The 16,398-nt window shown below is 31.2% G+C and overlaps 1 protein-coding gene across 1 annotated transcript in view; it reads right to left on the reverse strand.

Annotated features, from left to right (window-relative positions):
* LOC148306034 (uncharacterized) overlaps nucleotides 1-16,398 on the reverse strand; it is a 174,684-nt gene that overhangs the window by 126,706 nt on the left and 31,580 nt on the right. The window contains exon 2 of the mRNA XM_088265694.1: nucleotides 12,143-12,272. Within this exon, the coding sequence (XP_088121820.1) occupies nucleotides 12,143-12,272 (130 nt within the window). The remainder of the gene's footprint in view (nucleotides 1-12,142; nucleotides 12,273-16,398) is intronic.

Consider the following 16,398-nt stretch of genomic DNA (forward strand, 5'->3'; position numbering starts at 1 on the left):
TTTATCGTCACATCCACTCCCCTGGTACATAAATTCCCCTGGACAACCGACGCCCAAAATAGAAAAATGTTCAAAGAATATTAAGGTAGCGGTACCAATTAACGACCTACGTCAATATTTAATCACATAACCATAAAGAAATTCAAATATTTTAAAGAAAAAGTCATAAAAAAACTTGATTTACATATCATCTGTTACTCTCTCGTATGAACTTTCCTTTTGCATATATGATTTGCACATTTACGGGTATGTATGAGGAGATGCATGAACGTGGAAGAGGCGAAGAATGTTTGCAAAGACAGAGTGGTGTGGCGTTCTATTCTCTCTGCCTACCCCTGCGGGGAAGCGGCGTGATGGTTAGTTAGTTAATTAGTTATTTACACATTTATTGCCAAGAAAATGTGTGTCGAGTTATGGTCCCGCGGTTAGTGTCGCGGACTCTTAAGTCAGAGTTTCTCGGTTTGAACACACTCTACCACAATTTGATATCTATTTCCAATAATGAACCGCTCAGGCTCACGAAAATAGTATGAAACTGAAATATTTCTGTATTAATAAAAAAAAATCTCTATTAATAAAAAAAAATGTATCATGAATTGATTCGGCAGTCACTTTGTGATAAAAAAACATGCATTTTTCATTTTAGTTTCACTTGATAAATACCACTATTTCTTAAAATATATTGTGATAAGTGTTTCGATACATTTTGCATCATTTATACGGAGATTAAAAATAATGCATAATGCATCGAGATACGTAGATTTTAAGAAATAATGGTAATCACCAAGTAAATCTCAAATTTAAAAAAGAAAAAAAAGTGTTCTAATATATTATATATTTTACTATTTAATGGAAATGTAAAATTATTAACAGCAAAAAAGATTCGCCACTGCGTATGACACACGTGACTCATATTGTAGGTTAGTGCTTGTAACATTTTGCCGTATTAGCACTATGGAAAATTTATGACTTGTCTTTCAGACTTTTACTGGTAAACTTAATTTTACGACGTTTAACTTGCTTGTGTGTGTAAAGTTATGTTTTTGTGTTAGTTTATTTATTTCAGAGGCTAATGGATGTTTTTATGGGAGCATGTTACATAGAAAAACTATTATATATAGCTTATTTATGCGGTAGGTAAAATTAAATGAGTATTACAGATAAGTGTTATGTATTATGCGGAAAGTTATTTTAGTTAAATTAGTTGAGAATATGACGCACATGGTAAACAGGAAAAAACTAAGTATCAACACATTTTCATATTATTTTTTGACATATCATCAAAGATGAAGAAGAAAATGGAAGTCTGGGCATTTACGGGGCTGACGACCGTCATAGGCTTGTTTAAGTGATCACTTTAATACGTGTGACATTCACCAATTCTACCCATTATTGACAACCACACTACTCAAATTCTTGGAAGTTCTAAATATATGAACCAATTCAGAAACAATAATCTAAATTTGTGAACAAGTATTTGGACACACTCAAAATGTTGTAAATCAACATATTTTGCTTATTGTCAATTATAAAGGTTAAATTATGGATACGCGTATGGGTTGTCTTTATCTAAATGATTTTTTTAGTAAAAAATATCAGTTTATTGAATTTTTTATTCCATTGCACTGGACATCATACTAAATATTTTCCAAATGCGATATTTTCTTTGTTTTAACATCGTCAAAGTGCTTTAAATCATGATTAAAGTCTCATTGCACGTCAAGTTATACCTGTATTGGTTCTCATACAATTGGAACATTAATTTTCATTTAACCGTATTCTTGACACAAAGGTAAACTAATATTGACAAAGAGAAATGTTTTCCACTTTTACTCACCGGAAAACGCAAACAAACCAACAAAGGCTGGTAAAACAAAGAATTATATCGCAGGAATCTTTGTGTGTACTTGCGCATTGTGATAAATATGAAAAATAAACAAATAATTGAAAAAATTTAACTCTTCGTATAAGTATAATATAATGCTTTTATATTTTGTAATACAATATGTGGGGAAAGTAATTAAAAGTTATACGTTATTATTGTTTTAAATTCTTTTCCTTTAATTACGCATTGTGACAAATATGAATAGAAAAAAACTTAATTTTTAAATAAAATACTTTTAAAATTTGTAATACTTTGTATATGGAGAAAGTAATACAAAGCCATACGCATTGTATTAAAATCTTTGCATTTAATTACGAATTGTAATTAATAAGAAGAATAAACTATAATAATTTTTTATAACTCATTTCTTGTAAAATTGTTATAATAAAAGACAAGTTATTTAATATTGAAGGTATCGCATCTTAGGATTATATCCTGGCATAAAACTTGAAAGATTTGTTTTATTAAGTCGCTGTTCAAAGAGGCTGCAAATAATATAAAAATTGCAATGATAATTGCCAACGTTCGACGGGATACAATAAGAAGAAAAATGCTTTGTAAAAACCTGCAAACATTTATACATGTATGCGTCTTTAAATTTAAGAAAAACATTATAATTGCAAGGGGATAAGTTAACTCAAAGTACTGCATGGTCATTAATACTTTCATCATACCTTCCCTCTTTGGTTTTTTAAATCAGCGAAAAATATCGGTAAATAACAGAATTAACAAATTCCCGATTTAAGGTAGCTGGTTATGCAACATGATAGGAAAAAAACTGTTATTTAATTCATGCACTGTAAGAAATTTTCACGGTAGATCCCAACTAGTTTCAACACTACAAAACTCAATAATTTTATACACGAAACAGTTCAGAACCCTCATACATACGAATACATTCGACCCTCGAGGCATCACTCGGATACAATCAAGAAACGGCGTTGAGACCAATTCACTATCTTCGTTTAATTACAGAGCCACTCCAAGTTTACGTTCCTGCAGTAACTAACCGAAAGGACCCTTAGAATTGGAATCACATACAATAATAGACGTGACCGAATTTCAAAGAGGTACTTGAACATTTGCTAATGCAATAAACATTATTTTCGGTAGTAAAACAGCTCTTTTCACCCCCAGCGAACAATAATAGTAAAGTATTCTTTTCTTGACCCTTACCCACAGCCGAAGGGAAAGGAAAAAGAATTTCTTTGATATAAGATATATAATTAATTTCATGGATCGATTTGGCAGTCACGTCGTGGTAATATCTATCCATATTTGTTTAACGTTTACTTGGTAAATAGGTACCACTTTATAAAAATATATTGTATATTGTGTCACGTGTTTTGATGGATTCAACATTATTATCAATATAATGTATATGAATATAAAACACAAAGGAACGTTTGTAAATTATTTGACTATAGAAAGGAGATTATTGTAAGTTTGCAATTTTACTTTTGTCTACTTCCGTAGTGTAATGGTTACCGCGTACTGGAGGACCCGGGTTCCAGGGGGAGTGAAAATAAATATGACTGAATTTACATTCTAATATTTATTCAAGCGTCAATACGATGCAGTGCCCTATGCACCATTGGGTGCGGATAAGAGTTACAAAAATATGTTTAAATATATATATATATATATATATATATATATATATATATATATATATGTATATATATATATATATATATATATATATATATATATATATATATATATATATATATATATATATATATATATACATATATATATATAAATATATATATATATATATATATATATATATATATATATATATATATATATATATATATATATATATATATATATATATATATATATATATATATATATATATATATATATATATATATATATATATATATATATATATATATATATATATATATATATATATATATATATATATATATACATATATATATATAAATAAATAAACTTTACTTATACTTACTTACTAAAACCAAAGGTACCCGAAGCCCACCCGCATGAAGTTCGACTTTTCCTTTTTTGTATCCCAGTACAAAAAAGCTCGGGATTCAGTGTCCCATTGAATTAAATATCATCGCAAGGATAAATTACGACAAAAGCTTTATGATGGCATTCGGAACAAAGGTTTTGGGTCACGCAAGATAAATTTCAGGAAACCTTATTAATACCCGATTTAAGCTTTATGGGTTCTGTCTGCAATGCTCAAAATATTATTCCACTGCAACGTTGATAATGGCTTTATTTTCAGCCTTTGAGAGTGCACTTTCCGGGAAACATACGAGTATATGTGGTTGAATTTCAAAGTATTTTAATTTCATTCCAATATTTGAAATGCATAAAACGTTTCATTTAAAATATAAAAAAAAAAAACTAAATTTCGGTTGCAAAAGCAATTTCAATTTTAACGTCAAATCATCATTTTGAATTAAATATTTTTATGATACCTTAAGTGCCCTGGCCATTGCTGTTTTTTCGTTTTCATCATATAAAATACTATTTATCTCCTATCTTTTTTTTCCTTTCCCAACATTAAACTTCTACACTAACGTCATTATCAAATATATTTCACTTTCAGAACCAATAACTTGCATCGCAGGACTGATTATCCTGTTTTTACATAATAAACGAATATGATAATGTGGATAGTCTAATGCGAACGAAGTCTGGTAACGATGAAACTCAGTCACTGGTCAAATAAAATATCTGTGGAAAAAATATGTGATTACTATTTTATTATAAACAAAACTACAACATTACGTCATTCCGAGGCGGTACTATATGCACTGCTTAGAGACCAATATGGACCATTTACAAAATAAAAGGACATGTCTGGAATGCATACAAGTTGTGTATATTTTACTTAAATGCTTTAATTAGATGTGTTTTTTCATAGGATCATACAAAAATTTCGTCGAACATTGGTTAGCTATTTATTTATTTTCCTTTAAGTTTACTTGGTAAGTATAACTCTGAGGTGAACCACAGAACTATTTCTTAAAATCTTTTGTGACACATGTTTTATCGCATCATTTTCAAACACCATAGGCTTTAAGGGTTATTATTTTTTTTAATCCATTTTTTTTCAGGTAAACCCAAGAGGGTTTTGAGAAAAAGAATTAAATTGTAGCAGAGTAGTGGTGAGTCTAGTGCTTTTGGCTCACAGTCCGAAGCAATAATTGCTACTCGATATAATAAAACAAAAAGAAAAAGGAAATGAATTCGGAACGTTATTATTTCAGTAAAATAAAAATAAAATCCATTTTCCGTGTTATTTGTTTACTTTTAATAAGCGTGAAAATGAAAAACTTTCTTTTCAAAGCTTTACCGTCGGCGTCGTGTCGGTCCACGAGAAAGTGTCATAACCACAAAGAATGGACGAGCTTAAAGCTTGTGATTTATACGACGGAAACCGGTATTCCTTTTGTAAGTAAACAACCTCCATTTACTCTCATTCTCGGGGGACTTAGTAAAACTTAATAGCAGATTTGCTTCGTTCCAGGTAAGCAAAAGTTGTCGACATGACTTGAAATTGATGTCATTATGAAGATTTTTTTTTACTAATTTGCGAAAGTGAGTGAAGAAATCCTCATAAAGCTACAAAGAAAATATTTGCTTTTGAGTTTCCTAACTCTAGATTTACCTTTATTCAAATTTGAATTGTGATATTTTATAACGATCTTGTTAATTTTAAAATATTATTCTTAGTGTAATTTATTACTGTATTATTTAAACACCTCTATTTATTGCATTTTATTTTAAATTATTTTGATAACATTCCTATCTTTGTGATAATGACTTACATAATGAATTAATTACTGTAAAACAATATTATGCCTGAAATTAAATACGAATATTTAATTCTTATTTTTTTGTAATTAAAAGGGAATTTATAATTTAGTAATTAAAGTCGGAATCCTCCCTCTAAGAGATAATTATAAAGTTACTTTTAATTTTCGAAATGGATAAAACGTGTTACTAATTGAGTAATGTGACAAAGTATAATTGAAATTAATCTGTAAACTCGTACTTAAGTTGATGGAGTTTTTAACACATTTAATTTTTTTATTTATATTCATACTTAAGGGACATTTTCCCATATTATTTAATACTCAATAAGTAAATAATATTGTGTATTGAATTATTGTTTTAAATAAAAAAATTGTAAAATTTTTAAAATATATTTTGTATATTTAAAGCATTGTTACTTTGTGGTATGGTAATATAATACTCTCCTTGCCATTCATCAATCACTTTGTGAAATACCACTTAAAAACGTTCTTAAGTTAACTTGAGTTATAACCACTTAAAAACGTTCTCATGTAAAAAAAGGTTTTAAGTGGTATTACAGTTGATAAGATCACTTTTTTGTTTTTTATTGTAAACACGATTAGTTTCGAAAACTACAGATGTTCTCGTCAATAGGTGAAAATACTAACAACTGTATATCATATAAAAAATAATAACTACATAGTTTTTCTGCATAAGTTATATTTGACCAGAAATGGTCAAATAAAAATAATGCGAAAAAACTAAAAAGTTATTCTTATAGTCTTAAAAAATTCAGTTCTACCAAGAAATGTCAGTACAAAACTTAAATCTACTGTAGGTTAGTTTGTATTTTCATATTTAAATCATTATGTTATGCCACAATAAAAATACCAAATCCATAGGAAAAAGGTTAAAATATTTTGATATACAGTGGAACCTCTCATAACGAGTAATTCGCATAGTGAGCAAAAAAAAATGAAAAAGTTGTTCCTTTAACGAGCGACATTTCGCATAACGATTTACAGATAAAGGGCAAGTCCCTTTTTCACGATATTCAGTTGTGAGTTGAGACTTCCGCGCCAGTAAAAACAAAAAAACGTTTTGCTTAGCGAGTAAAATTCGGGAAAGAATTATGCTCGTTATGAGAGGTTCCACTGTATTATTAATAAGTCGTTTTATGTAATTCAAGAAAACAAGCGCAAATACAATATATCGAGGGACGGCAGTAAAATATTGATGGCCCGCAAAGAATTTGCGACCGAAGTTAAATTGATCACTTTAGATTCTCGTCGTTCCGGGACAAGATACATAAATAATTTAAAGTAATTTCGCCCTTTATGCTCAAGTAAATGTTTTGAAAGTTCATTAATTATTCATCCGAGAATGCCGGTGGGAAATTAGCCGACAGCTGACAGCGGGAAATAATGGCGGCCGCTTCATAGATTCATTTGTTATTTCGTTAAGCACTGCTCCGCTGACGGATCTCGATGACTCTCGCTTTCCATGATATTATTAACAGTAATAAATCTATGGCTTGCCAAAAACACGAAAGATCGACTGATTTCGTTGGTTCAGTGATTGAGCTCGCCGCAGAGCTTAACGACTGAACTTACCACACACAAATATTAAATAATGATTTTAAAATAGGAGAGAAGTATTATTTCTAATATTTTATGCCTTAACTTAGGTTTTATTTATCGGCTTCTATTTTTCCGCCTCTATAGCGAAATGGTCACCGCGTTTGGCTATTATGCTGGTGGTACGGGGTATGTTTCCCAGGAGTAACACTCTCCGTATCACGTGTTTAATGCACGAATAAGTGAATATGTTAAAAATGGTACAATACATAATATGGTATTTTCAGATTATTTAAATTATAATGTTTGCACTTCCTACATTGTTTTGCAATCTTCTGTGCATAAAGATACATTTTGTGATTTCCCAACGCGAGAGCATACAACGTATAATTGTCCATGGGAGAAAAGATTTTTCTATGATTTTTTACATACCAAGATACCAAATGTGACTTTCTTCAGGCTTTCACAAAAGGTCACGTCATTACTCATAGCATATCGAAAAGAAAAAAAAATGTTTCACAGATATTAAATTTGCAATATCGCACCCGTACCTTATAACGGAGAGCGGCGCGAATATTTGCAAATTTATCGCCATCGATGGCTCTTTTGTGCTACTAAAAAGAGATTTAGTATCTCGTGAGCCAATCGAGAATATTTCTTTGTCCCCTAAACTCCTCTATCCTTCCCTCGGTATCAGTTCGTTCTATCGGAACATGTGACACGTACGATTCCTCCGATTCCTTTCTCCGCATTCTTATTTCCTCCCTTATCGATCAACCGGAGATAAGGCAGGCCGTGAACAGACTATCGGAACACAGGCACTTTCAAATATATACTTCGTATATGGAGTTTTAAACCACAAACTTTTGGTATTGAAAAACAGTTCCAATTGACACATCGCTCACTCCTTTTAACAACGTCGTAAATCAAAAAACTTAATTTTTTAGGAGATCGTTTTTAAAGTTTAAAAATATAATGAAATGTACTAAAAATAAATACCAAGCCACTTATTGAACTTTTTACCGTGCAACAGATCTTTTTAGGTAAAATGCAAATGTTTTTTTCTCCATTTGAAAAATATTAAGGATATTAAAAAAAAAATAAACAGTACCCTTTCTTCAAAATGCAAAAACAACATTTTCTGCCCTGTAGCGGGTAAATATAAAGTTAAAAATATGCCGCTTTTGCTGGGATATAGTACATTTTCTGGGCATTCCGAAAACATGCACAACTGAAAATTGATGATTTTTTAAACGTTCTTGAAAGGAGTGAGCGACATGTGCTATGAACTAACTATTAAACATCACATCGCTTCTCCTAATGGGAAGGCAGAGAGAATAGAATGCTACACCAAGTTCCTTCAAATATGAGTTCTCAGTAGCATCCATGGTCGAGTTGAGTAAGCTTTCTTTAAGCACGCACTTTAAAAAAATGTTTATAAGATTTTCTCAAAATTATTCTGCATACTGCAAGACTTTTAAATTTTTATCATGATTGTATATAGGTTGACCAGTTTTTTTCACTCCTGTCAAAATTTTGATTATTGTGGTTTTCAATATGGGTAGAATGGTGATTGTTACATGTGTATGTGTAAAGCCCATGAAAGGTCATAATAACTAGCTCTATAAATACCGTTATTTCCATTTACTTCTTCATCTTTGTTGATGTGTCAATATGTTTAATCGAAATAATAAAAGTGTCTAAATATTTTTGGTAGATTTCATTTGTATTTACGTCTCATTGAGGAAGAAAATTCTACGTTAGTAAATATAAAGCTCTCTCTAATGTTGGAGTGCCAATTTATATTATGGAAAATGAAAGGGTTTACGACATGATGACAATGTGGTAAACAAAAAGGCGAGGGAAAGTACTTTTCTTTATTTTGGTTTATCCTGACACCGAACATGGCACCGCTGAGTGGATTTTCTTGTCATCACTCAAAGGAAAGGGTTTTTGACGGATTTTCATATTTCGTGAGTTAAAATTAGGCGTGGAAAGTTGGAGAGTATCACACTTACCTTTTATGTATAATGAAATGACCACAGACGCACTTAAATCGTAATGCGATAGAACCTACCTACCTACCTACACCAGCGAAATAACGCTTTAGACCAGAGGTTCCCAAACTTTATGGATTTATTGCTCACTAAACGATGTTGTTTTTTTCTGTTTGAAGTTACCTTTGACTTTTGTCAAAGAGAAATGCAAGTGACAAAATCTTGAGGTCACAATTAAGTGAAAAATCAACAGTTATTAAACCCTGGTCGTCCAACATGGTAGCCAAACGTGCCCAGGGCTGATCACCTTTCCCTCGTATATTTAACGTTAAAAAAACACTGCTTTAATACGACGCAGAGCCCTATGCACCATTGGATCCAGATGATGGTTAGAACAATAAGAAGAAGAAGATGAAAATAAATTGCGTTTCCAGATCACCGGTTTCGAGACGTATTTGTTTATTTTTCAGCACAATCACTTCACCAGCATGCAAACGGCACTACACAACCACAACATTAGCACTTATCACAAACCTATAATTACATATATACATACTTATTGGATCACATGCGTTGTTAGACTGTCTAGTACCAAAAATTTGCAGTAAGGGTCCTTGACAAAGAGATTAATTATTTATATTTATGCACGTATACCGTGAAAGTATAAAGTGGAAGATTTAAATATTAAATTAGGTAAAAATATGTTTTTACGGACATTTTTATAAACTCAATGCGTAGCCTATTTGATTTATTCAAAATAAATACTTTTATATTTTTAAAAAATATATTTAAATTGTATTTATTTAAATATATGTAAATACAAAGAGCTTTATTTAATATTTATTCGGGACATCATTATAATAAGGGCAACCATTTTATTATACGCCTACATTTATATGCACATACAAATGTGATATCTCGAAACCATGAAGGACAAAATGCTCACTCCTGTGAGAAAAAATTGCTCACTTAAAGCACTTTCATTCTGGAAAATACTTCCTTTTCCTTAGTTTAATAAGCGTAATAAGGCGGGAGTATAACGACATCTAAGATTTCCAATCTCAACCTGAACGCTTATTCTGATGCCGCGTTAAATCGGCCACGAGAAATATTAATAAATATCAACTTTTCAGGGTAAAGAAAAATAGATAAATAATATATACAATCTTCGTATAAATATTTTTAACATATCGTTTATTTTACTGATATTTTTATAGATACTTGATGAAAGTTGGTCGCAATATTTTTTCAATAAATAATTTATGAAAATAAAATACTTCTTCTCAAAGTTTCACATTTATTTTCATGATTGACAACCGAAAGTTTTCGACTAAAAAGCATATTTAGTATTCTAAATAATATGTAGAGGCAGAATGTTTATTTAAAATCGTATCTTCGTATATTTGCAATAATTGGATTGTAATACTTGAAAGCGGTCTGATCAGGAATCGAAAAGATTTACCCCTGCAGGAAAGCGGCGTCATGGTTAGTTAATTAGTTTGTTTATATAATAAACATAGAGAAAAACGTTAATGGATTCATTCAATTCTTTATCCGCACCCCAACGGTGCACAGGGCCTTGCATCATATAAACACCGTGTTGTCTTGATCGTTAATACATGAAGGAAAGGTGATCAGCCCTCCGCTTCAGCTACCAGTCCAGGATAATATTGAATAAATATTAGAGTGAAAAAATCACTTATATTTATTTGACCCTCCCTGGGAATAAAGGTTAATGGGTACGTATGTAAATCAAAATTACATTATTTAGCAAAAATGTATCACTTTCCATGAAGCGGATTTTCTAGTTATTATCGGAAGATATTGAACACGTAAGGGCGATTCGGAATAAGACAGCGGTAGTTTTGTGGGTACGTAGAAGTACCGACGAAGCCTATTCGCGCTCCTGGATCTAGTAACAAGATTTGGCCAATTTGTGGCCACCTTTGGACGGAGGGTGTGATGAGATTACACGTGGCAGTGGAATTTCACTATCCCATCACGTGACCGCAAATTCTATACATTATCGAAACGACTTAAAACATCACACTTTTATTGTAGTCCTTAATTAATTAGACAAACACGACCAAATGAGGGTTAAACTTGGTTCCATACTATTACACTTAATTATTGTATGTATATATGTATATTATTTTGAATTATCAGCAGTACAAAAACCTTCGTAAAGTATTGTACAACTATTGAAACTAATATGTGATACTTCGGATACCAACTCTAAACTTTTAAATGTCAACTGTGTCGGGTTGTGGTCCGCTGATAAGTGTCGCGGACTCTAGATTCTAGATTCGGAGTTTCTAGATTCGAACCCACCCTATCACAATTTAATCCCGATTTTTTTTATAACAGGCCTCGAAATTAGTATGAAATACAAAATAAATATTTATGTATATATAGATATGTAATCAAAACAAAAAGTTCATTTAAAAAAAATCTCTCCAAATTTGTGGAGTCGTGTGTGTCATTTCTTATTTTTCAAAGTCATATTGGTATGGTGTTCTTTACTCTCTGCCTACCCTTGCGAGGAAACGGCTTGACAGTAAATGAGTTTACTTTAATTCTCATCCCGGATTTGTAATTTTTTCTGTGCCGTTATTTTTAAATACTGTTCACATCTTTTTTAAATATTAGTAAAAGTAAAAAAAATCTATGTTTTAACCTATTAATCAATTCATTAATAGAGTAATCACTAAAAAAATATTTTTCCTAAAAATACTTTATTGATATTTCAATATGCCACGTGCGTTATAATAAATAAATTTATATTTTTAATAAAATTATTGTTATAATAAATTTAGCGCATATTTTCCTGAAACCATAGGATAGGATTCTCTTTCAGGTATAGATTGTAAGAAAAATATTTTTGTTTACATTACCTGTAACCAGGTTGGCGTGATGGAATTGGCAGACGGCATCAGCTTCGTACCAGGAAATGCTGTCCCGGAAGTAGCGATAAAACACCGGAAACCCTTCCTCTGGGAGGATCCAAGTGTTACTGATGTTTACCTGGTTAAACGATAAACGAAATCAATATTGGGTTATCATAAAATATCATCTTACGGAAAATGATGATAATAAAAAAAAACATGAATTAATACATTGTCTTATATATTTTTCCGCGTGGAGAAATTATTTATTTTACAATTTTTTGTTATATTGTTTTTTGACATCTCATCAAAGATGAAGAAGAATATGGAAGTCTGGGCATTTACGGGGCTGAAAATGCCCAGACTTCCATATTCTTCTTCATCTTTGATGAGATGTCAAAAAACAATATGAAAATAACTCCTGTAATTGGAGATAATCCAGATTTTGTGAACAAGTATTTGGACACACTCAAAATGTTGTAAATTTATTATTATATACAAAGTCAACCTCAGAAGGATTTAGTCATGTATAAAATTAAAATATTTTAAATATATGATCATTCTCTTAAAACTAAATATATTCATGTTTTAAAATAAATATGTTTTTTTATCTTAATCATTTCTTTTCAAACGTCAAAATATCATATATTACAAATATATGATATTTTGATGTTTAATTTGAATATGTCTACATTGTTACTTTCATAAAACGAACGGATTTCTGTGAGAAAACGCTTAAATTAAAACAATGTTATAAGCTTTTCATATTATTTTAGCTTTCATCTACATACATATTGTATCTTATTAACATGTAAATATTTTGACTCAACACAGGCTATGCCTAAAGATTCTTAAAACATATAATTTAAAAAAATGCATGTACGTACCTGAAATAAAACATAAAACAATAAAATAATACAAAAGAGCATAGGGTACTGCTTCAGATCCACGGAATGTTAATTATTTGAAGGTTTATTTTATGAACTTATTCTTGTACGTGTATATATGTTTATAAGAAAAAATATCGCATGAATAATTTTAAATAATATATTACATACTATTTACTTAATAAAATATCGCCAGATGTTACTACAAAGTGTCTCGTGAATGGACACTTGTTATAGACATTATATTATACAATATCTAAAAAAAAAGTACTATGGATATTTTTAAACAAAGGCATCATACTTCTATAAGGTGACCAGTAAAAAATATTAAAGTTCCCTAATTCTCCTTTCATACAAATGCTTCGTATCTATAAGACATCCATTATAAAGCTTAAAATATAAACAAAATACAACCAATAATAATTCGTTTACAAATAAACAAAGTTCTTTTTGTATATTTGGATACAAATATAACACAAAAACAAAATAAAGCTCAAGCTCTTTTTATACTATATATTTGTTTATGAAAATATTTGTTTTCTGAACACGGTGTTTTAAAACTCATAGCTTACAACCCTTTCCATAAATACCATCCCCCAAATTTTGACTGTAAATTGTGGCGTGCGTATTTGATTTTCCACTTCAACTGTGAATAATTACTGTCTTTCAAGACTTCCGCGATACTTTTGCAAGAAAAGCGGAACCGCAAGTTAAGCGATTCCTGTATATTTATGCCTGATTACAAATTTCGACTTGCGGGAGGCGCTTAAATACTGCCTATATTTACTCGGCCCGAGATGTACTCGTATAATTGCCGTGCCGTTAATTGTGCGGGAAAGCTTCAGATCTGAACCGCAGTATAATGAGAGCAATATATCTTCATTACATTAGATGTCTCTAAATTCAGGATCGAATTACGTTTCGGATGTTTGTTCTCCAATGACACTTTGTAATGAGATACCTAACTCGCAGGGTAGCAATTAGCATTGAATCTAACGCTCTCATAATCATTCATCGTTTACTTTGTCAAATACCACTTGAAAACACTACCTCTAGACTCTGTAATTGACCTTCATGGTCATGAAGTGTTTTTTTAAAAGTGGTATTACATAAAGAAAACGATGAATGATAAAAATAATGTTTTATTACCATTCCACGTTGTGGCGTTCTATTCTCTCTGCCTACCCTTGCGGGGAAGCGACCTGAGGGTTATTTAGTTATAATCCGTCATTCTATTTCTCGCATTCTCGAATGACGTCAAACGACGGATTTTCAATATATCTAATTTCTTTTAAACGCATCCACGATCTGCTATTTCACAGTTGGGCGATATATACCTTATAGTTTCATGGCTGTCAGTGTTCAGTGTATTGAGGGATAGAATGATATTTTTTCATTGAATATTGATCAGATAAGGATAAACATGTACCTACATATAATTAAATGTACGATCAAATTTTTATCGAAGAAATAATTAGGGTTTCAAATTTATTAAATCTTAACGGCTTTGGCGTAAAATTATTGTTCTCCAAAAGTCATGGGGTGTTCTACGCTGTATGTATAAATGAAATGCATCCAAAATTCAAGTGTTTTTATTTTAATTTTTAATTTTATTTAAACTTCATGTACAAAAAATAAATAAGTACATTGGCGGGCTTATTGCAAAAAAGCAATATCTTCCAACCAACCATGCTTTTGTGCTGTTTCGAGCGTATTTATCTTGTAATACTCATTCAATCGAATTTTCGAACTACTCGTAGGCAAATGTGGTGTTGGTAAGAAACAATCGACAAATTTTTTGTACGTGGTTTTATGGAATGAACGTGTTGTGAGGTAATTCATTCTGCCAAAGCCAACTGTATCTTCTCCTATTCTATACCTATTTGAAACGTAATTTTGGAACAAATACATGCCAATGTCTCTAGTAATATATGTCATTATTTAACCTTTAACCATTATAACCTTTTTTGATACAGAAAAATAATTTTAAAAAAATACCCTTAAAATGAAAACCATAACAAACTTGGTTTATTTTTAAATAAGTTTACGTTTTAGTAAGTAATTACATACTCGTATTATATTAATTATCAATACAGAGAAACCTTTTTAGCCTCAAGAAAGTTGAACGTATATTACATTATAATACAAGAGTATTTTCTAAGAATCATGTGTGTAAGGATCAAACAGTAAAATATTGTGGAGAAACTTTATCAGAATATGGTTGGTTTTGCGCTTTTGCGGTTAATAACTTTCGATATATTCAACATATCTCATATTAATAATCGGTCGGGGTAACTTACCAACGTACCATTAGCCACACGTTAGTTATTTCAATAAATTGAAATCGCCAAAAAGGTCGGAATAAGGTTTTACTTCCGCTAAAAAAAACATATCCCCCAGGCCTACTTATGCCAGGGTAGAGTGTAGAGCGGTCAGTGTGACAAATTTAGAAGATGTTATACTATAAAAACATGCTCAAAAGAGAGACCTAAGTCCTTATTCCCAAGTCGTTTGACAGACGTGTCCTATCTTATCTCAGCAGTCTCTTCCGAAGAAGGTTCTGGAATGATCCCCATTTGTGCCATCAACCATAAGAGGGGCGGGGGAAATGTCGATGTCGATAAGCACCCTTAGATATGGAGGCTCTGGAAGCTGGGAAGGATTTAGCCAACTAGGTAAAATAATAAATTTAGGTTTAGGATAAATACAAATGAAAAAAATTTAACTCCACAGGATACGAACCTCAGATTAAGATAAAAAAGGTCGTACAAAAATATATTAAAAAAATATTTCAGTTAAAAATAAAATGAAGCATTATAAGATATATTTAATTTAAATATTTTGATACATCTTATTGTACGCCTCCGTAGTGAAAAGTTACCACGTTTGGCTGGCGTGCTGGAGGCTCCGGGTTCGATTCCCAGAGGGGATGAAAAATAAATGGTTTTACATTGACATATTCACCATACATCATCAGAGTGGACTTTATTATATAAAATGCGGTTCCATCAATAAATGTCAGGGCAAGGGCGCTTGTGCACTACGCGGAATTTTACCGCCCGGCAGTCCGTTTTTTTTTAAAAATAAAAGTGATTACAACAGTTTGGCGTGATCGAATTTACGCGCATCGTAATCACGCACCGATCCGAAGAAAGACGGCCACAAGCCAATCCAAGCCAATAATCCGTTTTATCGTGTTAACCGGACTGCCAGACGGCGAAATTCCTGTAGTGCACAATCGCGCTAAAACTAAAATCTAATCATTTTCGTTATAAATGGCTTCTTTTATATTTAAGGGGAAATTTCGGTAGAATGATGATGTCACAATTCCACGATATTTCCGGTAGAATATTCGGGATATTTTTATGATTATTGTTT

The sequence above is a fragment of the Brachycentrus maculatus genome, unplaced genomic scaffold (assembly GCF_059751285.1).
Source record: "Brachycentrus maculatus isolate JH-2025_06_01 unplaced genomic scaffold, ASM5975128v1 h1tg000257l, whole genome shotgun sequence".
Lineage (NCBI taxonomy): Eukaryota > Metazoa > Arthropoda > Insecta > Trichoptera > Brachycentridae > Brachycentrus > Brachycentrus maculatus.